We start from the raw sequence: 25,675 nt of genomic DNA, 5'->3' as shown, positions 1-25,675 counted from the left end.
TGCAGATTTTAGCATATTAAGATTTAAGAAAACATACTTATGATGGAGAAATTATATCATCACTTTCAGTGTTTAAGGTAAAGGGATCGACAATCTGGATATTTAAAAAATAAAGAGGTACAACTTTACATCCATATAAAAACAAATTGCAGGGAGAAAAACTGAATCTTTAATAAAGCTCTAAATATTAACACACAAAATATTGTAAGACATTCTGTATACCTAGTACAATTTATGAAACAAAGCAAAAAGATATTTTCCCCTCTTCTTATTTTCTTCTGTATAATATCTCAGTAACTAGTTAAATATTGCAACTCGTAACTGTACATTTACAGAATCTATGGTTTCTGAATATTTTAGATTGCAACTCCCATAATCTCTAACTATTAGCAAGTTTGCTGGAAGCCTAAACATAATAGAAAAAGCCCCATGTGTATAACAACAGAGGTAATGGAATTCAAATATATTTTAATAATAATTTTAATAAAAATTACATTGTATAGATAAAAAACAGAATATAATAAAGAAAAAGTGCAAAAAGAAAAGAAAAAATTTAAAAAGAAAGAAGTAACTTACTCCTTCATTCCAGCAAACAACTTTAACAGTTTATCACTATCTCTTAAAATACAACCAATAATCTCTTCCTGCAGTATTTTACCTCATTCTCTATAAACGTATCTTTAAAACCTCATCATCCATCCTAATTAGCAAAAGTCCATTAGGGGTTACCAGAAATAACAACCTATCTATTATAAATGTGATTTAATAAAACCATGAATGCCTTCCTTTTACATTTATATATCATATCTATCATTACATAAGTCCTTCAAACCTCATCATTTAAATCTAGTCAATAAAAGTCAAATAAAGGTTATATAACTGTTTTAACCTTAATCAAATAAATTAAAATACAGCAAATAAACTTTTTCCGTTATAATTCTTAGATATAAACAAAACCTTAATACATCATTATTCAATTCTTGTCAGAAAAATTCTTTAAAAATTTCCAGAAATAGCAATTTAGCTATTTTAACCTTGGTCAAATAAACCAACCTTATATTCTTTGCCCTTACTCCAAACAAATGGTCTTTAATCCCTTCAAATAGTGTCCCAACAGTTGGTTTCTTTTCATTTTCTCTTTATCTCCTCTCACAAAATTTCTGATAATATCTAATATAGAAATGTTATCCAAGACACTCTTCTGGTCTATTATTTTTATGTCCTTTTTAGTTATCAAAACATCAGTCAATTTAATCTGAAAATTCAATATTTTATCTTTTTCCATATCATTCTCCTAGTCTGTCATTTTTAAGTGCATATTTGAATCAACTTCAGTCTTGTCCAGCAAAACCTGTTTCTCTTCCGTAACATCACTTAGTCTATCAATTATAGAAGGGATCTTTACAACTAACTTCTGAGTCTGTAGTTCACAAATATCTCTCAATGCATCTATTATTAAAAGATTGTAAGATTTTGTTCCATTCTATATTATCAGATTGAGTTTTAAGTATTCTTCCTCAATGAATTATCTTTTTAAAAAACCATTACTAAGTGAACATTTTCTTAACTAAGCAATGCTTTTGGGAAGAACTTTTTTTTTCTGCAAACAGAACCTTAATTAAAAAAAAATTGATTTCTTCATTGGTCCTAAACCATGTCTTCCAGAGTTTCAAATAAGTAGTACAAAGAGGAGCAAATACTTTTTCACTTTTTAAAATCAGTCCTATCCATAACTAGCACAAGTTACAACTTACCATTCAATTGTGTATGAATCTGAAAGTGGGTTAATTATAATTCACAGAGAGCAGCATCTGGCTGAAATTTTTAGGGCTTTGAAGCTCAGAATGTCTGGGCCTCATTAGTATTTATATGTAAGACATGCAGGAAATCCAAGGGTTGGAGTTAAACTGCCATAAAAAATAATAATAATGGAGATATCATCGTACGGCCTTCTCTGTCACTAGGTTCAAATGCTTTACCATCTCTGTCCTGGTTGGGGAAATCAAATCAGTTACATTTTATTGTGCTGTGTGTTTTACCTGGTTTGGTTAAGCAATTTAATGTTTTTTGCTATCTAATTGTGCTGGTGGAGCTAAAAAGAATGTACTATTTCTGTCAGCAAACTTATCCCTAGAAACTTCCAGGAGGACAGGTAAATGTTCTGTAGAAAATGCAAAGAAAAACAGACTTCAGAAGCCAGATGTGTTTCTATAGAGAGTAGCTTGGTAGTTCTTTTAAAAGACACTTGCCTTTTAATAAACTTTGTTAGTCAGAAAAGCTACTACCATTCTTTCTGATAGTTTACCACCATAGACTAATATGGCTCTTCTCCTATAAGGAATTTTTATAAAAAATTAAGACAATATTTTATTAATTCAACTTAAAAAGTAGTACTAGATTAGCAACCATTCAAAGTTACGATGGACCTCCCCAAAGCTACTTACCGTATATGTCAAGCGGAAGAAGTCAGGAACCAGAGTTGTCCAAATGGCTACAAGTTTATTCTGTGCTACCTCTAAACAGGAATCTGAACTATTAACACTCTAGGCAAATTGGCAGTAAATAACAGTCAATAGGTTGGACTTAGATCTTTTGTGGGCACAAAGGGACTTGAGACTGATGATTCACTTGACCCCTCCCTCAGGCTCAGCCCGGTCATCTCCTACATCATGATCCATTTTCAAAGTTCCAAAAGCCACACCCATCTCTGTACTTGAATGATTGTATTTTGGGCACATGGCAACTGACTCTAATTGATGACTGTTAGCAGCGTCCCACAATTATGTCACTTCAATTTTTGGTGTTTTTTGCCTGTTTTTGGCATTTACTTCTGGTGAAAACAGGTTCACTTAAAGATCATGGTGTTCATTTAACGTTCATTGCAAAAACAGATCATAAAATTGGGTGTGGTCATGTGGTGACCTGCTTAATGGCTGCCATGATTTGCAACAGAACTCCAGGCTCAATTATAATTTTAACTCGAGGACTACTTGTACAATGAACAAACAACTCAAGCTTCAGATTAATCAGAAAAAAAAATGATTCATTTAGATAAAATGGTCTTTACCATCTTCAATGGCTGGAAAGCAAACATGCATTGTAATAGCATGGTTTAGAAACCTTTCAGGTGCTTGTAGAATATTTTTTCTTTACAACCTTCATTATGGAGGTCTCACTAAAACAAGTTTCCAAAAAACAAAAGCATTACAATAATGCCAAAACATAAGAAATAAAAAACTTTTCATAAATTGGAAAGAAGTCCAAATGAAGACAGGAACAGATTGATCTGAATGGATTTAACAGATTTTCTTGCTTGGTTTTATGGATTTTTACTAACTGTTTGCTAACTGGGCTTGTATAAAAGAAAAGCTTTCAATAATTACAACACAACATCTGGGTCATTTTGGTCCTTTATTACATACATATACGTAGAGAGCGTAAAGTGCATAAAAATTTATGGAATTGCAATTATTACAGTAATTATATTGCCAGCCCTAATATTTAGCCTTTGGCTCATAATATTAATTTGATGCATAAGATCTTGTCAATTTTGAGCAAAATATACCCATCTTTCTCAAAATTGACAAACTACAAACAGTAGATATCTTGAATCTCATCAGAAGTTATTAAAATGCCAACATCTGTTCTGCTAATCATTCTACAATCAGATCCCTGGACAAGAGTTCTCTAATTAAAATATGAGGAAACCGCAATAAAATGAAATCATATCTGTCACATCAGTTGTGGGTCTTTCTTTTTTAAATGAAACCAACTTTGTCTTAATTATGCAAAATTCTCCCTCTGGCATTGTGGAGAAGGGAAAAGAAGGAACTGGCCACTTTTAAACATGTGTTTCTTTGACATTTCTCTGTGGGTGAGGGAAGGTACTTTTACCTCAAATGAACTTAATAATGCCATGCTATTTCAGTATCATCAACTAAAATCCCCAAATCTCAAATTTAGGAAGGGATGAAAAGGCAGATCACCGTCCAGTAACACTGGTTACACTTTATGAGGCTTATATTTTATTGCTTTTTCTAGAAGCGCCAACAACCACTTGCTATGAAACAAAACAGAATCAGAAAAAGAGAGATCAAGTTCATTATCGAGCATAAAAGCCTGCTTGAAATCAAAAAGATGGCAAAACCTAGAGGAAGCAACAGCCCCTTTTAATCTCTCCCTAGTGGAAGGCAGGAAGGGCACCACTGTTGGAAAAAAGCCCCACTTTGCTGCTCTGCACTGACTTCACTTTCATGCATGAGAGCATATTGCTCAACCAACACTAAGTGCCCTTGGGCACTTGACATTAAAAATCTTGCACGCATGGGGGTTTTGTAACCTGGACAGTCTGCCATCCATAACATTCAAAACATTTCTCTAGGCAGTACAAACAAGCTCATGAATGATTAGTTTGGATTTTTTTTATTTTTTGTTTTATTTATTTATTGTAAATGTCTTCACTTTCCTTAGGGATAGAAAGATAGTTTCCCAAATGGGCCATAACTTTAGCCGAAGGATCTCCAAACTTGGCAACTTTAAGATTTGTGGATTTAAACTCCTCAGCTGGCCATGCTGGCTGGAGAATTCTGGGAGTTGAAGTTTACAGGTCATAAAGTTGCCATGTTTCGAGACCCCTGCTCTAGCCTATTGGCACCATAGTTCTCTTTCAAAAAACTATAAAGGAGGCATTTGGCCCAACTTCCCATTTCTCAAAGTCGCTAATCAACTTTCAGTTTATTAAAATTTCAAAAAGAAAACACAAGCATTGTAATTTTTTTAAAGTTCAGAAGCCTTTTCTTTTGACAGCTGGCAATCAAAGGCATACTGTTACCAAGAGTAGTTTGCAATTGAGCAGCTGAGTGCTGAGCCATCCACTGCACTCCAAAGAAATGCCTCCAACCCCACCCCACCCCCAATTAAAATGAAATATCGCAAACTTATTTATTTTACCCAGAATGTTTAGCATTACTTTTCCCATTGGCAGTCAGGTTGAGTGATGATAATGAGTCAGAAAATATCTCCATTGGTATAGATTAGGGTTAGCAATCAGAAGGCAGTGATAACTTTATCTTCTATGAAGTGGTCTATGCCCCTTTAACCTGACCACAATTTCATCTTTTAGGAGCATATGCCATGATTCAGGTTAGATCCTATCTATATCTATATCTATATCTATATCTATATCTATATCTATATCTATTACGGTAATTTATTTATTTGAATTTATAAGCTGCCTAACCCTAATGGACTTTGTAGAACAGTTCCTTTTGTCTGTTGCGCAACTGTATTAGCTGGTTGAGTGTGGCTTATTTTATTTAAAATATCTGTATAGCTGTCCATCCTAAAATCAATTCTGAATAGCTTACAACCAAAAAAACAGTATAAAACCACCAATGTTAAATTAAAAACAGAAAAACCTGGTGTCACAACCATACTTTTCTGATTCAACATCCTCATCTCACTCTATCCCAGTGTTGAGGGAACAGCCAGGTCCTGAGTAATGTCTGAAAGGACAGAAGGATGGGGGGCTGATTGGATCTCAGGGGGAGAGTGTTTCATAGGTAAGGAAGAGGTATGCATGTAAGGACTTGCAAGACGGCATGTTTAAGGGAAGAGACCTGGTGCATGCCTACCCATCGTTGAGTTTACCAGTTTGAAAAAAAAATTTCATGCCCACTTTCTCCACATTATGCATAGTTTCAGAAGCTTCTACACACTTACTGACTTTTTCTTAAAATAAAACAATCCCACATATAGGAGAGTTATTCTAGCCCATAATTTTGATTGCTCTTCTCTTTAATTCTTCCAGCATTATAGTATTTTTGAGATATGTAATCCAAAAATGGCAATGGTATTTCCTGTGACTTTATAGAAGTGAAAATTGGAGAAGCAGGACATAAGAAGTATTGACACACTTGAAATTAGGAATTCTTAGTGCTATCCAAGCCTGTTGTTGTTTTCTTGCAGACATTTCATTACCCTAATCGTAACCCAAACTAGATAACATCATTAGTGGTAACCTAGCATTGATGATGTTACCTAGTTTTGGTAATGAAAACAACCAAGCTCAGAGAGCATTAAGGACCCCTCATTTCAACCTTGAGCTACAAATATTTTCCTTTATTGGTACATTTGAAATCTGGTGGAGAAAACTCCTGAGAATACCGTGATCTGCCAAGAAAACAAACCACTTAATCATTGAACAAAACCCAGACTTTTCACTTGAATCACAAATGATTAGGCTCAAATTATCCTATGTTGGGCAGATTATGCAAAGACCCAGCACTCGAGAGAACAGTATGATGCTGGAAAGAAAGAGAAGAAGAGGAAAACTAAAAGCAAAATGGATGGACTCAGTAATAGTGGTGAGGAATGCAACATTGGAAGAAGTGAAGGAGTAAGATAGGAATGGATCATCATGGAGAAAATCTATGTGACCACTAAGAGTAGCACCAACTTGATGGCACATAATTAATCAAATATAGATAACTTTTAAAGAATTTTTTTAATACAGGTAGTCCTCTTTTAACAACAGTAATTGGGACTGGAAATTTCACCACTAAGTAACATGCACATAAAGTACAATGTGCAATTACAGCACTTTCCACTGAGGATAGTCCTCAATTTACAACAGTTCGTTTAGTGACCAAAGTTACAACGTCACTGAAAAAAGTGACTTATTACCATTTTTCACACTTATGACCATTGCAGCATCCCCATAGTCACGTGATCAAGATTTGGATGCTTGGCAACTGGTTCATATTTATGATGGGTGGGGGCTCAGGGCCATGAGATCCCCTTTTGCGATTATCTGACAAGCAAAATCAATGGGGAAACCAGATTCACTTAACAACCAGGTTATTAATTTAATAACTGCAATAATTCACAAACAAATTGGAAAGAAAAGTAAAATGGGGCAAAACTCACTTAACAAATTTCTCACTTAACGACATAAATTTTGGGCTCAATGTTAAGTTGAGGACTACCTGTATATAAATTAAATGCTATTGTTAAGGTTGATGTCATGTGGTTGCCATTTGTGACCTGATGACTTCCTCACTAACTTTGCTCACTGGAGTCACAATGTGAAGGTCACAAATGGCGATCACATGACCATGGGAACTTGTGACATTGTAACTGTGGGCCGGTTGCCTGGATTGTAATCATATGACTGTGAGGTTGCTGCAATCATCGTAAATATGAGGTCCAGTTATAAATACAATTCAAGTGCCATTATAACTTTGAAGAGTGGCCATTAAGTGAGGACCATCTGAATTGTTTTACAAATAGAGCCATTCCCTACTCCAGAAAAAATTGGTATCTTTTTCAGGGTTATCCTATGATGTCATAGGTGCAAAAAGTAAATAAATAAAATTAGCCACAATCTCAGTTTCTTATCTCCCAAATCTCATGCAATCTGGACAAATCTATTCACACAAAGTCAAGCAAAAGACATTTCGGAAAGCGCTTATTGTGTAATTTCCAAGAGGAGATAACCTCATTCTCTTTGTGACAGAAGACATTGATTATTGGTTCAGCAGTCACGTTTACAGAGCTTTCTCATTGTCTGTGCTCCAAGTCAAGCATAACATGACAAGACTTTAACTTTCCAACTGTTTGTTCAGGAGAAAGGCTTTAACAGAAATAACGTAGTATTTGCCATAAAATATTTTTGTTGAAAATCAAAAGAAGGACAAACTTTTGCTTATACTGTAACTATTGCTTCTTGAACGTGTGTGTCAGGGGTGAAATCCACTTACCTTCGCTACCGGTTTGCAAATGTGAGTGCATGCGCCTGTTCCATACATGCACAGAGGGTCAAAAATGGGACGTGATGACGTCTGGGTGGGTGGGTGGAGCCTGCTGCCGCTGGCTCTTCCGGTTCACCAGAGCCGGATAGAACCAGCTGCATTTCAGCACTGGTGTGTCTATTGCAGCAAATATATAACTGGAGTAAAGATGAAGGTAAAGGTTTCCCCTTTCCAGTCGTGTCCGACTCAAACAGGGGGTACTCATCTCTGTTTCCTAGCTGAGAGAGCCAACGTTATCCGAAGACATTTCCGTGGTCATGTGGCCAGCATGGCTATATGTCGAGGTCAGGGGTGGGTTCTAAATTTTTTTACTACCGGTTCTGTGGGCGTGGCTTATTTTGTGGGTGTGGCTTGGAGGTCATGTGACTAGGTGGGCATGGCTAGCTGGTCAGAGTCATTTCTGGAAGGTCCTCACACTTACGACCAGTCCTCGCACTTACGACCCGACTCATTTGTTTGCTTTTAACACTGATCAGCTGTAGGACGGCCCTTTGAAGCCCCACGGCAAGAGTTTAAATAGTTTTTTTCCCTCTAGTCATCAACTGGGACTCAGGAGGCAGCAATAGATTGGGGGTGGGACCAAATAAAAGGTAAGAATAACGTACGTGGGGGGGGTGGGAGGGCGGGGGGGAGAACCGGTTCGGTGATGTCATATCGTCACCGCTACTGGCTCGGCCGAACCGGACCAAACCGGACCGAACCGGGAGGAACCCACCACTGGTTGAGGTGCATGGAACACTGTTTCCTTTCCACCAAAGTGGCATATTGTATAACTGGAATACAGTTCATCAAATCTTTTTGTCCCAGTTCTTTTGTTGCTAGAACTGAAAACATTCTGAAGGAAGCAATGAAGGAAAAGTGGATAAAATTCAGGTAGCAGGTCATGCATTAAAGAGTCTGCAGAATTGAAGTAGGTTCTTAGACACTTCAAGGCCACCCCACTGTAAGCTTTTGGAAATATTGAAAATATTTATCACTGCCATCATTTGAGATTTTCTTTTTAACTTCCCAATAGAGCTTATAAACTGCTTTCTTAGTTTTCTCCCAGCTAGGCCTAACTTCACTTTTTTTTTTTAGATTAATCTGTCCGTTAAGTGTTGTCACCTAGTTGATCAGCCCTGCACTGACTACACTTAAATAATTTAAGAAAGGAACGGCAGAGGAATTGTCCTACTCTGGGAAAGGGCAGAATGAGAAATTTGTAAAAACAAACCCGAAAAATGCACCATGTAAGCAAAATTAATGACTGCTTACTGTTGTTTAGTAACAATAACTAAGCGGTAGGAATATAACAATAGATTAATGAAGAATGCTAGGATCAAGTGTGAGGGAACGGAATAATGAAATCTGATAAGTAGCAGGCACAATATTGCTTTCCTCTCAAGACAGAATATTAACTGTAAGAAACAAAATATGGCCAATTCCTTAAAAGGCAAAGCTGTTAACACTGCAGGAAGAGCAGGAAGCAGAAGCCCCAGCACAGCACGCCTGACAGCCTTGCCAACACCCACATTCCAGAAGAGGCTTTTTCTTCCTTTCAGAAATCTTTTTCAATACCATAATATGAAAAGACCAAAAAAAAAAAAAAAAAAATTATGAGCTGCAGAGAACACAGCTGCCAAACAAACTGCTTCTTGTCAATATTTGTCAAACAAGTCAAGCTTTCACAAAAACACCCTTCCCCCAAACTTCTGTGTAATCTACCGTGGAGTTACAGGGTGAGCTTGCAATGGAAGAAATCTCTCTGAAGCAATTTTGTAAGAATGGTGTGTGTGTGGGGAGGGGGGAGGGGCAATCCAGAAATTTCTCTAGCCTGCAACAGGCTTAATAAAGTTGGACAAAATGAAGAAATCCAACTTGTGGGAAATTATGCATGCACACACACAAACATAATGAACAAATCTGAGCACGGAGCTTTCTATCCAACAGTATTCTGGGAAATTGTTTCCAATAGGAAATCATCAATTCTAGTGCAAACAGAGAGGGAGGGAGGGAGGGAGGGAGGAGGAGAGAGGGGTGGGGAGAGAGAGACCCTCATTTAATTTAGATGTTGTTTTCATTTATTAGGAAGTATCCTGCAAAGTAGCAATAGCAGAAACAAACTCAATCCATTTAATTTCTTCGGGGCGAATAGTAGTAGTTTCTGACATCCAGCTACATCTCCTCTGAAGGTTTTATTGTCAAGTTACAAGTAGAAATATAAGACAGTGATTTTGCTGAAGGGCATGCAATGACATTTGATTAGCGGCACAAAACATCAAATGCTGCAATGAGCACGGATCACAGAGAACCTGCCAAATAGTTCCCATTTAATGTCATTTGGACAAAGGTTAATTTTTATTTAATTTATTTAATGTCTCTTAAAATAAATTATTTTCTATAGTGCATAGCACAATTTTAACTAATAAAACATTTAAAAAACCTAACGTATCAACTCAAAAGAATACAAATATCAAGATTAAAAGCATCACCAGGCATAAAAGTTAAAAGGTTTTAGCAGAACTAAAACAACTATTAAATTAAATAAGTAATTAAATAAGTATTTAAAATGCACAACATTGTCTGGGAGACCAGAATAGTTATTAGGTGGCACTGAATAATTAGAAACATGGGAGAACATTCCAGGGAGAGAGAGCTTTTCAGAGATTGGAAACCCCCTCCCTCCCCAAAAATCTTGATTGCTACACTACTAGATTCAGAAATTAGGGAAACAATTGATTCATGAAGAGTTTCCAAAGGGGAATTTAAGGGATTGAAAGACACATAGACAGACATAATCTTAATCCCCAGGTAAAAAAAAAAAAGGAGTTCTCAAGGATATTACTCTGCTGGTGTTTGCCAACTCTAGGGGGCAGCACTCATCTGTTTCAAAGCCATTCAGCCAGCACTGTCCAAAGACATTTCTGAGGTCATGTGGCCAGCATGATGTCACAGAGCGCTGTTACTTTCCCACCAAAGTGGTACCTATTTATCTACCTGCATTTGCATGCTTTTGAACTGCTAGGATGGCAGGAAGTAGGGCTCTTCTTTAATCTCCTGGATCCTCTTATGATTTTCATGCAACCAACAGTCACTCCCAAGTTACAATGAGTGACAAAGAATGGTAAATTAAATCAAATTGAATTTGAATGAAAATTACATTTTCACTCTAACCCCCAGCATACCATTCCAAGGCTAAATGTGAGCTTTGATCTCCCAAAATTGCATTCCTGCTTTAAGAACATCCAAACTATATAGCTGATTCTTCAGGGACAATTCAACTTTCTCTGGACATCTTGTCATGTGATATAAAGTACTGACCTCTCCTTTAACTGGATTGAACCTTAATTGAACTGATCTAAGCATTTCACTGAAGTTGCCAAGCACTGGTCTTTCATCACCACAGTCTTACAAGATTTTAAGTAGAAATACGTTTTCACCTATTGATGATGGCCCAACTCCAAAATCTCAAAACTTCACAGTCAGCACTTACATGTAGGTATTTAATAACAAAAAGTAGTGAAGTTCCCCAGACAAGCATTCAAGTAGTAAATCCCAATCCCACACTTCATGTTCAGATTAGTTAAAGTGTCTCAGACATAGAACATGGATGATAATAATCTTTATTGCAACTTAAAGCTACACTGACTTTCTTCTCATAGATATCTGATTAGCCACTTGATCTGTTCCAAAGTGGCTCTTAAATTCTCCCATGTTAACAATCCACATGTAAATGTAATCTGTGGCAAGGGAGCGGGTTGGGTAGGGTTAGAGGTTATAACGGCAAGATGGTATATATGGCATTCTAATACAAGACTCTTTTGTACTGTGATGTCACCTTCATCATTTTTGGCAACCACAATACAGATTTTTTTGACATCTCTGCAGATGATGCTGAATACAATTGTCAAAGATTAGTGGGTAAGTCTGGGGAATTCACATAACAATATCAAAACTTTAGTTTAGACATAACTGTTTTCAGTAGATGGGAAAATGAAAGGCATTATATTACGTACCCGCAATCTATCCATGTTATAGTACCGCGGCCTTTCACAGCTTGGGCTACATCAGATAATAACCTGAGCGAACTGTCAGCAGCTACCGCTGGGAGAAAAAAAGGAATATATTTACTTTAAAAATCATAAGCATCTAAACACAACTTGGCAGAATTCTTCCATAAAACATTTTGTCTTTTAACTGGAATTTTTAGAGAGCACCAGAAACTAATAAATATTTTCAAATATAGTATGAACTTCACCCATAACCTTTTGCTGCAGCTGGGATCTGAAACAGCATTTGAACATGCTCAGCGAGACATTTTTCCTGCCTTTTTGAATAGAAGACTGTTTCATTTCACAAATTATTCCTGAAATCATCTCAAAAGTACCTTGCCACTTGACAGAAAGTTTCTGTGGGTAAACTACAAACCACAAGCATTTTTCAGTGCACAGAATTAATTGCATGGTTCTTCCTATCTTTCCTGTATATTTTGACATATCCAAGTTGAATATATCTTTTTTATACTGAAGAACCATAAAGGTTTATTTATTGTCCATTCTTTTTCTCACTACTTATTCATTTTGTTGTTTTGTCTGTAAAGATGTAAAAATAGCTGCACTATATCATACCAAAATGTCCATGCCACCCAGCATTCTGTCCTACAATAGCTCAATGTGATATTTATGAAAACATCACCAGTTAGATATGCTCCATCATAACTACTACTGAAACTATTGTCTCTGATACTGGTGGCAATAGCCATAACAAATGTTAATCAATGATAGCTTTACTCTCCCAGATAAGGAGACTTCCCCTCTCAAAAATATGCCCTCCTGGTTTCATGTTTTACATCAGCTGAAATTTTAGGGCAGGGGTGGGCAACTGTGGCCCTTTTACAACCAAGCTGTCTCAGGAATTCTGGGAGTTGAAGTCCACAGGTTGTAAAAGGGCCACAGTTGCCCACCCCTGTCTTAGGGGAAAGATAGCTATTGTCACCTGTGAGTTCCTGAGGTCCCGCTCCACAGATAAGCAAAAGTGAGACCCTCTTGCTGAAATTGGGCCTTTAGGAATAATTGGGATTGCTTTTGGGGTATTGCCCTCCTTGCTGTGTAGCCTCATCCCTACTTGAACTGTTGCGGAGTTGATGGTCCTTCGGGACTTTACCCTGCCCTCTCGTGGTATTGAGTCTGGGAATATCTCAAAAATCCATTGCCTCCCTGGCAACATAGACTTGTCTCAAATAATTGAGGGCCCAACACATGCTGGAGATTGCACATTTGTTCTGGTTTTTGTCTCAGGGCAGTTGGAGTATAGTTTGGTATTGGAGGACATAAACATCCCTCTATTGCCATGGACAGATTACTCTTTGGCTGCCTTCCAGCTCACTCATGGTACCTGCCCTGACAAGGTGACAGGATTACCCATCCCATGTGACTGAAAGATCTTGCTAAGTTTTGGACAAAACTTTCATGTTTATCTGGGATTGCACTTCCTCATTCATAACTGATACACAACTTGGGGCTCCTCCTGGATTCACAGTTATTGCTCAAAGAATGGGTGGCAATTGTGGCTCTACAGGTTTTGCATAGGTCCATGTTGTATTGCAGTTGTACCTCTTTCTCAATTAGAAAGCTCTTCAGACAGACACTCATGCCCTGGTCACTTCATGATAAAACTATTGCAACAGACTATACATTAAGTTGCCCTTGAAGACCCTCTGGAACCTACAACTGATTCAAAATGCAGCAGTGCAGCCAGTAATACGCCTTTCTCATTATGCCCATGTATAGCTGCTGCTATGTAAACTGCAATGGTTTGCTTCTGAGTACAATTCAAGGTGATGGCCATTATGTTTAAGACCTTCACAGCATAGAACCTGGTTATCTGGAGGACTACCTAACTCCAATTGTTTCTGCCTATCTAGTACATTCAGGCCAAATTTGTGTGCTCCAGGTCTCCTCAATTAAACATTGTCAAAAACTCCCTTTCCTGGAGTTCCAGAAAACCCTCAAGACCTAGCTCTTTTCCCAGGCCTGGGGTTAATGAGTTTGTGGGACTTCATGTTGTGTTTTTATTGTTATGGCTGTTTTTAGTCTGGGCTGTATGTAATTGTTTAAACAACGTATTTGGAATTTGTAAGCCACCCAGACATCATCATCAACCATTTCTATAATCCTTGTTACAGTAATCCAGTTATGACTACAAACTGTGGAAATACTTAAAATATGTGATTTTTCACATATTTGTGAATATGCAAACATAACTCTGGGCTCATTGATTTCTTCTTTTATTTGTTTGGTTACATACAAGTTTCAGCCTTGACAAGTGATCTTTGGAAAATAAGGCTGAGTTGCTTTGTACTGCCCCTAGTTCAAAAAGAGTAGATTGAGCCAAAGCTAAGATTAGAAATCTCCATAATTTGTGGGGGCAAGATAGAATCTCTCTCCTCTGAACTGTCCTCTTGAGGAAAATGTGTCACCCAATACCTATTGTAGATGAGGGACCTGTATAACAGAAAACAGAATAGCAACAACACTAACTATGAAGCTACTTACTTAATGCTATACCTGGCTCTTCTCAGCTCCTCAGTTTACAACTCTTGAGCTGGACAGCTCTCATGCTATTCTAACCTTATGCCTGACCTGTTGGACAGCTCCCCAGACTTAGCAGTCCTGTAGAAATCTGAGTCCCATAGCATGGTGATGAGAAACAGAAACTAAGCCGTCAAAAACTTCAAATGTTAAATATTTCTATGGAAGAAAATTAGCCCTCCAAAAAGTTAAGTGTAATTACATGGTTTAAATTATCTTCTCCTACAATGTTTCCTAAAGTCGTATGCTGTTGAATAATAACTACAGGCTAGCAAAGAAACACATGATATAGTTCACAGATACTAAAAATTCCTTATCTGAAATGAAAATTAAAATGTAGGGGGATGCAACACAGTTTGCCTGACTCTGTCTACAATCCCTGCCAAGCCCACTTTATACACATATGACAACAGACCTGCTTAGCTCTAGAATCACAGCCCTATGAAGGGGGGAAATTCAGTGTATTTCCAAAGAACTGGGAGGAAATTTCAAGTGTTGTTACATAGACTAAAAGGTAAAGGTTCCCCCGCACATGTGTGCTAGTCGTTTCTGGCTCTAGGGGTGGTGCTCATCTCCGTTTCTAAGCCGAAGAGCCAAAGCTGTCTGAAGACGTCACTGTGGTCATATGGCCGGCATGGCTAAATGCCGAAGGCGCACGGAGCACTGTTACCTTCCCACCAAAGTGGTCCCTATTTTTCTACTTGCATTTTTTACGTGCTTTCAAACTGCTAGGTTGGCAGAAGTTGGGACAAGTAACAGGAACTCACGCCATTACATGGCGCTAGGGATTCGAACTGCTGAACTGCCGACCTTCTGATCAACAAGTTCATAGTCTCAGCCACTGAGACTACTCAGTGCAGGAAAACATGCAGGAAAAACTGAAGCTACGTTTTCAAAGGGCACACTGGTTTGCCCACTGGTTTGGTAAAGAGCCAAAAAGAATGTTAATCACCACCTATTTGCTGCAGATTTTCCTCAGACAATGTATTTTCAAATTTCAGTGTTAGATAGCTTGGTTTTACACCACATAAAGAAAAAAGCAATGATCTCAGCTAAGGTAATTTCCCTTACACAAAGTGACAGGTTCACTGAAGTATACTTTGTGTAAAAGAATTTCCATTTTTTGTCCTCATTGGGAATAATATACTGTATTGGCTTTATAAGCATTCTTAACTAAAGTATCACTTATGACTCTTTTATCTTTTAAACTACCTGAATACATTAGTTTATTTTGAAGTCATTTTTATGACTTTCTAGTTCATAGCATCCAGGAATTTAAAATTTTATTCACAAATGAATGGATAAAAAATAAAGTTATCTACCCACACTACGGGGAAAACTGGAAGTTGTACATTATTCTGTTCCAACCAAAATATTTATTAGAAAATAAACTTGATAGGACATAGTGAATTTAATGTCAGCATAAGCATTCCTACAACTGTATTATCACTTACTCTTTCTAAAAGAGTTTAATGCGATATATTTAAAGAGCAACCTTCAAAAAGCAGCATACATCAAAGATGCATAGAGCTTCTTCAGATATGTACAGAATAAAAGGAAAAGAAAAACTCTTATCCCTCTTCCTTGCAATTTGCAGCCTTTTTGCCTACTACCGAAGAACCATAAAAAAGAGATAGTATCCAGGATGACTTATGTAGATTTCTCAGAATATGTTTGAATGTGTTTTCTAGATATTGTAGATGACACTGGTTTTCTGTTGCCTTTTTCCTCTGCATTTATCTTGCAGCTGATTATTTCATAGCATCAATGTAATTGTTTATAGTTCCTTGTCGAAGCCTGGGTGTACCAGAAGCCATTTCTAAGCTTTTGTCTTTTCCTAATAAATATTTCAATAGTTTCTATTCATCAAATTTAGACACCTCCCATCTCACTATCTCAGCTTCTCTATTTGCACAAACAATTTTTTGTGTAATTTAGTAGATTGTTTGACAAGCTTTTGCTTAAACATGCAAATGAAACAGAAAATGTATTTGTTTTACATGCAAAACAAGCAGGTTATAGCACTTCAGCTGAGCCACTCTGAACAGGTTACAGTTCAGCCAAACTGAATACCTGAACAACTTCACTGTTGTATGTTTTGGCTAAAATAAACTCCAAAGAGACTGTTGTGCAGCAAATAATGCAAGCTTGTCCCCTTTTTCCTCTTCCTCACTAACCACCCAACAACCTTACCAAAGCCTTCCTTCTTCTTGGCCACATCTGGATTAAAGCATTGCACTACCCAAACAGTCCATTTATCCCTTTCCCCAATCTTCCTAGCACCTTCCTTCCCTTAGCTGCTGATACTGCATTTCAAGCATGGCATCTCCATCAGCCAACTCACCAGCCCCACTGAACTTCCTAAAGTTATTTTCTCCTGCACTTTCTCTTAGCCATTGCTGCTGACAACAGCTTTCCTATTCTGCACTGGCTCCCACCTTGGAAGACGTGAGCCAGGAAAATGTGATATGGTCTATATCCCAACTAAATTCCCAGCATCTAGGAAGAGATCCATATCAGCTATTAATTAATTTTTTTTTAATTTGATTTTTTATATGCCGCCCTTCTCCGGAGACTCAGGGCGGCTTACAATGCGTTAAGCAATAGCCTTCATACTTTTGTATATTTATACAAAGTCAGCTTATTGCCCCCACAAACTGGGTCCTCATTTAACCTACCTTAGAAAGGATGGAAGGCTGAGTCAACCTTGAGCCTGGTAAGATTCGAACCTGCAGTAATTGCAGGCAGCTGTGTTAATAACAGGGTGCATTAAACCACTGTACTACCAAGGCTCCTTATTGTCCCCACACAATGGGATATCCTTCCCCAAAAGGTGAGGCAGGCCCCCACTCTCCTGGCCTTCTGAAATCTGGTTAAAGCCTTGCCTGTGAGGCACAAAGAATTATGCCACCGTGGGATTGTTTGATGCCATGAGAGCCCTCCCTCAGTCTTTATTAACCAATTTTACCAGGGTCAAATGGCCTTCTTGGAATTTTTTTGTTTTTTTGAAATTTGTATATTTTATAATTTTTAAAATTTTAACCCTAAATTAACTTCAATATTTTAGCTTTACTTTTAAATATTATATTATATGCTGATATTGTACTGTACACCTCTGAGAATCCCTTTGAGAGAGATGGGTGGCCTGGAAATACAAAACATACATACATGCATAAGTACATCTCTATGTCCATACATACATACACACATCAGAACATGCATATTTAATCTGAGCAAGACCTCCTTAATTTGGAATGATATATTCATGGTACACTTTTTTTTTAAAAAAATAGTTCAAATCCAAACTTACTATATTTATTTGTTGGCCTATCTATCTACATATGTATGTACATCATCACAGAAATCCAACTTTGATTTGAGCTTGCAAGCTCAATGTAAATCATGTTTTATAGCTACTCATCACTTTCAGGTGAGGAAATAATAAGTTTCAGTTTCAGTTTATTTAGATTTATATACCGCCCTACTCCTGAAGGACTCAGGGCGGTGAACAGCCAAGATAAAACACATACAATATAAAATTTAAAAAACAATTTAAAAACGTATTAAATAAATTTGGCCCATACTAATTAAAATACCCCTGTTTTTAAAAACAAATTAAAATTAAACAATTAAAAAGAGTTAAGCCAGCCCAGCTTGTTGAAATAAAAAAGTCTTGAGGGCACGGCGGAAAGTACGTAAATCCGGGATCCTCCGTATCTCCAGGGGGAGTTCGTTCCAAAGGGCAGGTGCCCCCACAGAGAAGGCTCTCCCCCTGGGGGCCACCAGTCGACACTGTTTGGCCAACGGCACCCTGAGGAGCCCCTCTCTGTGGGAGCGTACTGGCCGGTGAGAGGCTACCGGTGGCAGAAGGCGGTCTCGTAGGTATCCAGGTCCTGAGCCATGGAGCACCATAAATGTGGTAACCAATACCTTGAAGCGCACCCGGAAGACCACCGGGAGCCAGTGCAGCTCGCGCAGGAGAGGTGTTACATGGGAACGCCATGTCGCTCCCATAACCACCCGCGCAGCTGCATTCTGGACCAACTGGAGCCTCTGGGTGCTCCTCAAGGGGAGCCCCATGTAGAGAGCATTGCAGTAGTCCAGGCGGGAAGAACGTTTTCCTATTCCAAAATTCAGCAACCTGCTATCTTGACTATGATTTGTCAGGTCAGATATCAGACCAACCATATCATAATTCATGACCATCAAATCTAGCACATACAATGATTTTGGCAGTTACAATAATTATATTAGTGTAAACCACAGTTCAAGTTCTGCAATTATAGTTTGGAAGGACATTTGAATCAAGCAATTGTCATTTTCTATTTTTAATTAATAAAGACAAATTTGCAAAAAAAGGCCAAACTTGTCTTCACAAAAACAAGGAGAAACACTACTTTCAGTTACCAGGGATTCCACAAAATTCTGCTGTTGAATCAAATGCTGCTCACTAACTGATTTATTTTAATATCAGAAAAGTATGAAATTCAGAAAAGTTGTCACAGGAAAATATCCTTAAATCAGTTACTCAGATATAATTGTCCCTTTCCTCCCTCCCTCCACCTCCTAGTTCAAAAGCAATTCCTTCAGAAATAGTGATTTGGACTTGGAAGCCTAAGTGCATAACACATTTGTTAAAAGCACACATAATTTGGCTAGTTTCTTATTCCTTAACTGAAAAAAAGAAGTGTGAAGGAGAAGGCATCCAGGCCATTAAATTTGGTCTAATTTTTGAGCTAACAGGTAGAAATGCATCTTCTTGCCAAGTATACATCATAACAACTATACATAAGTGTAATTAACCCGTGTTCTAAATGGGCCAGGTTCATGCAAACCATCTTGCCAAGAGCAGTTCACAATCTGTTATAGATGATTTTTAAAAAATGGAAGAAAAACTGCACTGCAGAAAAGGGGATGGAGGTGGAAGAAGAAAACAAACAGCAGCAGAAGCAATGCTGGTTTAAGCAAGTTCATAATAACAGAATGAGACAGCAGGTGGGTAGCTAGCAGTCAAGAGGTTAATAGGAATTGATGAAGCATCAGATAATGCAAAGTACATGACAATAAAAATGCATAAATAGGCGTAAATAAACAACCTGACTGTGTAGGATTAAAACAAGTGTTACCGATTTGCCAAATAGGCACAGGGGCTAATTATTTTAAGGGACTTTGTGTCTCTTATGGTTTCTGACTGTCCTGAGAACTGGGTCTTCTTGGATTTGAAGATTAAGTAATTTCATCTACCAAGACACAGGAAACAGGCCTTGTCTGTTACCCCACCTGCTGCTTGAACAGCATCCCCTCAAAAATTTGCACGACCCCCACTTTACCAGCTTTTAAAAGAGCCTTTATATATGACTTTCTATCCCCTAGACCAATGGTTCTCAACCTTCCCAATGCCGCGACCCTTTAATACAGTTCCTCATGTTGTGGTGACCCCCAACCAGGGATGGGTTCTAAATTCTTTTACTACCGGTTCTGTGGGCGTGGCTTATTTTGTGGGTGTGGTTTGGAGGTCATGTGACTGGGTGGGCCTTGCTAGCTGGTCATGTGACCAGGTGGCCATGGCTATGTGTATAGGGACTACTCAGAGGGCTGAAAAAAGTCATTTCTGACAGGTCCTCGCACTTTTGACCGGTCTTCGCACTTATGACTGGTCATCATTTATGCCCATTGTAGCATTCTTAACAACCATGTCACTCATTTCACAACTGCTTCTCTTCACCATGGTGACAAGATAGGGCAAAAACGTAAAATGTGAGGACAGTCGTAAGTTTGAGGACTGGTCAAAAGTGCGAGGACCAGTCAGAAATAACTTTTTCAGCCCTCTGAGTAGTCCATATGCATAAAAGGATACAGCAATAGAGAGGGATGAAGGAAGGGAAATTAGAGTAGGAGTGAGGGTAAGAGAGGGAGGAAGAGAGGAGGAGAAGGAGAAAGGAAGAGGAAGTAGAGAGGAGAAGAAGAGGGGGAGGAAGAGAAAGTAAGAAGGAAAGAAAAGACAAAGGTGGTAGGTTTGTGGAGAAAGATTGCTGTACAATAAAAAAGATGAAAGGGAAGAAAGCCAACCCCAAACAAATATAAAGATATTAAGATAAAGAATGAATTGTTAAACTTTAAAGAATAAAAGAGAATAAATATGAATAAATAGCAGTAATTAGAAACACACATACAAACATACAATGTATTTTCTTTGAACAGAGTATTTGACTGGTTAACAAATTTAAACAGTGTTTAGTCATTTCAATTAAATTTACAATTTCTATATTTCCTTTTTGCCATATTTATTCCTCATCTATTTTTGTAATAAACCAATATTATCCTTCATCCTCATCTCTAATCGTAATCAAATTCAATTTTTCCCTTCTATTCTATATTATACCCCTTCCCATTGTCATCTATTTTTATATCCATCCTCACATTGGTTAATTATGTAATATTACAGTTGTTTAATATAAATTCAACATTTTAATATAAATCAATTAGTTATATAACTACCTTTTTTGTATATTAATCAATATGAACATGAATATTCCAATTATTTCCATGCAATCCAATTTCTTACAAATCAATTAATTATATTTACCAATAATAATAAACCAAATAATTTCCCCCATATATTCCTCCAAACCACAACTTAACCATTTCTGCTTTCAACACAATATACAATTAATTAATATACTATCTCAATTATTACAATTCCTAGTTAAATAGAGCTTTTTTTCTTTTGTGTTTTAAAATCTTGAACTCTCCTCTTTTTCCCTAAATTTCCCATTGTTTGCACCTACCTTTTTTGGTGAGGAAAAAGAAAAGAAATCTGCCTGCCTAATTTTCCAAAGTTGCAGCAACAGCAAAGCCAACAGCCTGCTTTACTTTCAGTTTCGTTTTTCAGCATAGCTAGGGGGAAAAAATCTGCTCCAGCAAGCAGCAGAGCCCTGAGCAAAACAGCTGAGAGCAAATCAGCTGAGAGTCGGGAGCCGATCTAATCAAGGGCTAATTAGCCTATGCTGAAGCTCCGCGGACCAATAAAATTACAAAAAAACACCGAACCATTTGTTAAATTGCTGGCTTGCCCGCCCCTCGCCCACCACTATTTATTGGCAATAAATAGTGGTGCGGAGGGGCGGGGCAAGCCAGCAATTTAACAAACGGTTCGGCCGAACCCCCTAGAACCGGCAGAATCCCACCACTGGGATTGCCCCGCGGCAAGAATTTAAACAGTTTTTTTTCCTCTAGCCATCAGCTGGGACTCAGGAGGCAGCAATAGATTGGGAGTGGGCGGGGTAAGCGAACGGCCAGCGATCCAACAGAACAGAGAGTGATGGTGAGTGAAGGCGTGGGGGGGGCGAGAGAGGGCTTTGGCGACCCCTGTGAAATGGCCGTTCGACCCCCAAAGGGGTCGTGACCCCCAGGTTGAGAACCGCTGCCCTAGACCTTAGGTTAGAATGCTTGGGGTGGGTGTGAGTTTCTACTTCTGTTGGGGTTGTCAATATTTTTTGGGGTTGATTTTGATTTTATTGGTTCTTTATGCTAAACCATGCAGAATCACTGGAGTTGGATGACCTAGAAATTTGATTATAAATACATGATTAAAAACTAAGGAGAAAAGCAAGCAGATATCTTTTGTATGCACATAAGGCTGATACCATAAACCTAGTGGAAATGCAGGTTAAAATACAGCAAAATAAAAAATAAAAATAAAAGCAACTATCTCTTTCTGAAAAAACCAAGCAGAATGATAGGAAAAGTGCCTCAATATAAAATAGCTGCAAATACATTTAAAAACTACCTTTTATTGGTTGCATACTTTGTGCAGGTAGTTTTTTTAAAGAGAAGTGCTATAGATATAACAATAATAAAATAAGAAGTAATTTGACAACATTATGAGACAGATCAAGTAATCAGAGAAGAATTGATTGTTGATATAAACTCACTCTAAATTTTATCCGCAAGTTTTAGTTTCTAAAGCAGGTCCTATAGAAGTGTTGTACAAAATCTTGATTTTGAAACACTTTCCTGCTTTTCCTATCTTCTCATTTAGGCAATTGTTTAGCATGTTTGTTTAAATACTAATTACCCTTAAAATGTTTTTAAATTGAAGAACACTCACCAGATTTGGAATATAGCACCAACACATTATTTCGTGTTCTCAACAGCTTCTTGAAGTCCTTCTGATCACTAATTTTTTCTATCAGAGGCGATATCTTTGATGGTAACACACATGCTGGAAAGATAGCCTGCAGTGGCAAGATAAAAAGAAAAGTACAAGTAAATTTCAAAAGGAAGTTATTATTATTATGACACAAATTCTTTAACCTTAGCCTCAGAAAAGGGCACATGCATCTGCTTTGAATTCCTTTGTAAATGAAGTCCTGAGGAAAATTGTATAGCGTAGCAAAAATCCAGTTCCTTCTGTTGGCTGAGTGCACAATAAACGAGAAATCCAGTTCAGCCAAATACAGTTGCAGTGTTCGCACAATATGCTATGCCCAAACAAATAAATGTTATTATGTCTTAATGTGAACCCAAGCACTAAGTTGTTTTTGCCCTCTCATGCATACAGTAAAACTGAACTGCAAGTGCAAAAGAATGGAAAAATAAGAAGTGATAAACACTACAGAAACACATTGGAGCTACAAAAGACTCTTGAATTTCTATTCTCATGTCTCACTGCTGCAATTTCAATTCCTGATACTAGAGATACTAGATATCTACCAGTCTGCTTAAGAGACAAATAAACCAAGAACTACTAGTGTGCCATTCACTAGGGAATGGACTGATCAGAATTATTCTTCGCCATTTTCATGCCCACTGCTATTCTCAATGTACTCCAAATATTTGCAACACATAGCCCTCTGTAAGGTATCCATCATTTCTCTGCCATTACTCATTTTGACTAGGGCTGCTGGAAACAGGTTTATCAGCATCTGGAAGATCAACCATTGCCTGTTCTTAGGTGCAAAGGTCTAAGATTCTTTTTACTCTCTCTCTCTCTCTCACACGGCTGTACTGTTAATGAAAGCATGAGTGTTAACTGGGCTGTTCAGCCTTTACATGTGTTAACAGCTGTTCTGTCACTACACTGAAACAAGTTTATGGTTGATCACAGAGCTCTCTCAGCTCAGCTGCCAAAGCAGCTACTAAGATACTTTTTCTCTGCTGTGAATGGTATGTTTTTAGAGATCTATAGCTGACTATGGGACCCCGCCCCCCGATGCACTAAGAGTCAAAGTTCTTTACCATTACACCAAGACATATATGGGGGTGGGATTTTTTTAATAGCAACACACACACACACACATTTATTGAATGCATGTGCCACCAACACCATACAGGCAGTCATTCTCTCTCATGCTCACTGAGTAATTCTAACAACAAGGATTGCTTGTTAAATTAAAGGTCCCCTCCCGCAGATTGAACATGCTTTCTTGGCTGAAAACATTGCCTACTTTTCTTTTACTTACTCAGTATAGTCTGGGCATCCTTTAGCTTAGTATTTCTCAGTCTTGACAACATGCTGGCTGGGGAAGTCTCAGAGCTGAACTGCACTTATGTTAAAGTTGCCAAGGTTAAGAAACACTGAACTAGATTATGGATCTCAGCATCTAGAATTTTTAGGAATAGACATATTGGTTGGGCATTCTGTAAATGATGTCCACACTTCTGGACAAGATGTCCTTACTGTGGAAGGCTGATTTGGAACAATGTGTTAAAGAAATGATTTTGCATTTCATATATGCTGTTCCTGTTTCCAGTATTAAATATTTGAATTATTACCAAAACATTCTCCACAGCTTTTTTTCCTGACTTTCATAAAGATCTCTAATAATCTCATGGATTACAACTGAGCTACCGAACCCTAATCCTAATCTGCCAGAATGTGGATATCATGGCAAGATTATTCTTAACAGACAACCCCTACAGCAAAATCAGGCCTAAAAACAACCCTAGCTATAAACTAATTTTTTTAGTGAGATGATGATGATGATGATGATATCTTCTATTTAATTGTGTGTGACTCTCGAAGAGTCTCTCCATACTTTCTGACCTTGCACTACTTTGGGTTTTCTATGCTTTTCAAATGGTGTCAGATTTGATGGTTTCTAGCCACCATGTTCTTTGATGGCCTGGTTTTCTTTTAACGCTAATTCTTCCAAACATAATTGCTTTCTCCAGTGAATTTCCCCACAAGACATGGCCAAAGTAAGTGATACGCAGTTTCATGATTTTGCCTTCTAGTGACATATCTTGTTTTTAGTGAGACTGTAGTGACATAAAACAAGTTCCACTTATTTATGTGATAAGATTCTGAGAGAGATCAGAGATGTTTGCGCTGAGTTTGTTTGTTAGACTTCAGATAGCTGCAAGCAGACAGGAAGTATTCAAATGGTTCCTCTCCAGCAGTCATCCTGATTTTTTTAAAAAAACAAAAAACAAAGCATATTCCTGTGGAATTATTCAGAGAAAAACCCTGTACTAGCAATCCAGGAGATGCTATTTCCTCTCTATATTTGTGTTAACTACTGAATGTCACATCTCCTTTTACAATAGCTACAAAATGCAATCAAAAGTACAGTAGGGAGATTGGACCACTCTATCTATAATGCAAGTACTGGGTGAGACTATATCTGTCTCTTTCTATCCCTTATCCTTCCATTTATCAAAATTATCTTTTGTCTGCTATTGTTACCAAACATCCTGAATAAGAGGCAAAACAGGCATTATTAGCTGCTACCCCCAAAATATAGAGATCCTTTTTATAGGAGCCAAAGTGTCCGCTCTATTATTATTATATTCAGTGTGCTGTTCATCCCTTTTTATTTTACAAAGACTTGTGTTTTCTGCTCAGTATGCCTTTTAAAGCAATTGCCTGATATATTGGTTATATGTTCTGTTCGTTATTATATAGGTTATATAGTTTGCATTATACCTTAATGCCATGTCATGATTAACATGCAGCCCCTATTTTTATTATACTCTCCCAACACATACATAAAGAGAAAATGCATATTCTGTACTATACAGAAAAATAAAAAAAATACTAAGCTTATATTATTCAGTGAAGTGATATGCTTTGTTTTAGCCAATGGTTGATGTACACTAAAAAACATAAAAAGGTGTTTTTAGATTCTGCATTGGTGTCAGTAAATGGCTCGGTACCTTGTCATATACATATTATAAATTGCTTGTAAAATTAAACTATTACTTCCAATATATATTTGTAATTTAATTTTACTCAAGTGAAAACGAGAAAATCAATCCATGAATTGATGACTGGAGTACAATGGATAATGT

The 25,675-nt window shown here is 37.6% G+C and overlaps 1 protein-coding gene across 1 annotated transcript in view; it reads right to left on the bottom strand.

The window, feature by feature from the left end:
• Positions 1 to 25,675, bottom strand: part of PDIA5 (protein disulfide isomerase family A member 5) — a 213,777-nt gene that overhangs the window by 145,226 nt on the left and 42,876 nt on the right. Inside the window, exons 2-3 of the mRNA XM_034422861.3 lie at positions 22,491 to 22,617; positions 11,807 to 11,894 (exon numbers count right to left, since the gene is read on the bottom strand). Coding sequence (XP_034278752.2) covers positions 11,807 to 11,894; positions 22,491 to 22,617 — 215 coding nt within the window. The remainder of the gene's footprint in view (positions 1 to 11,806; positions 11,895 to 22,490; positions 22,618 to 25,675) is intronic.

The sequence above is a fragment of the Pantherophis guttatus genome, chromosome 1 (genome assembly GCF_059756535.1).
Source record: "Pantherophis guttatus breed Tessera chromosome 1, ASM5975653v1, whole genome shotgun sequence".
NCBI lineage: Eukaryota > Metazoa > Chordata > Lepidosauria > Squamata > Colubridae > Pantherophis > Pantherophis guttatus.
This window is presented reverse-complemented; position numbering and strand designations above follow the sequence as displayed.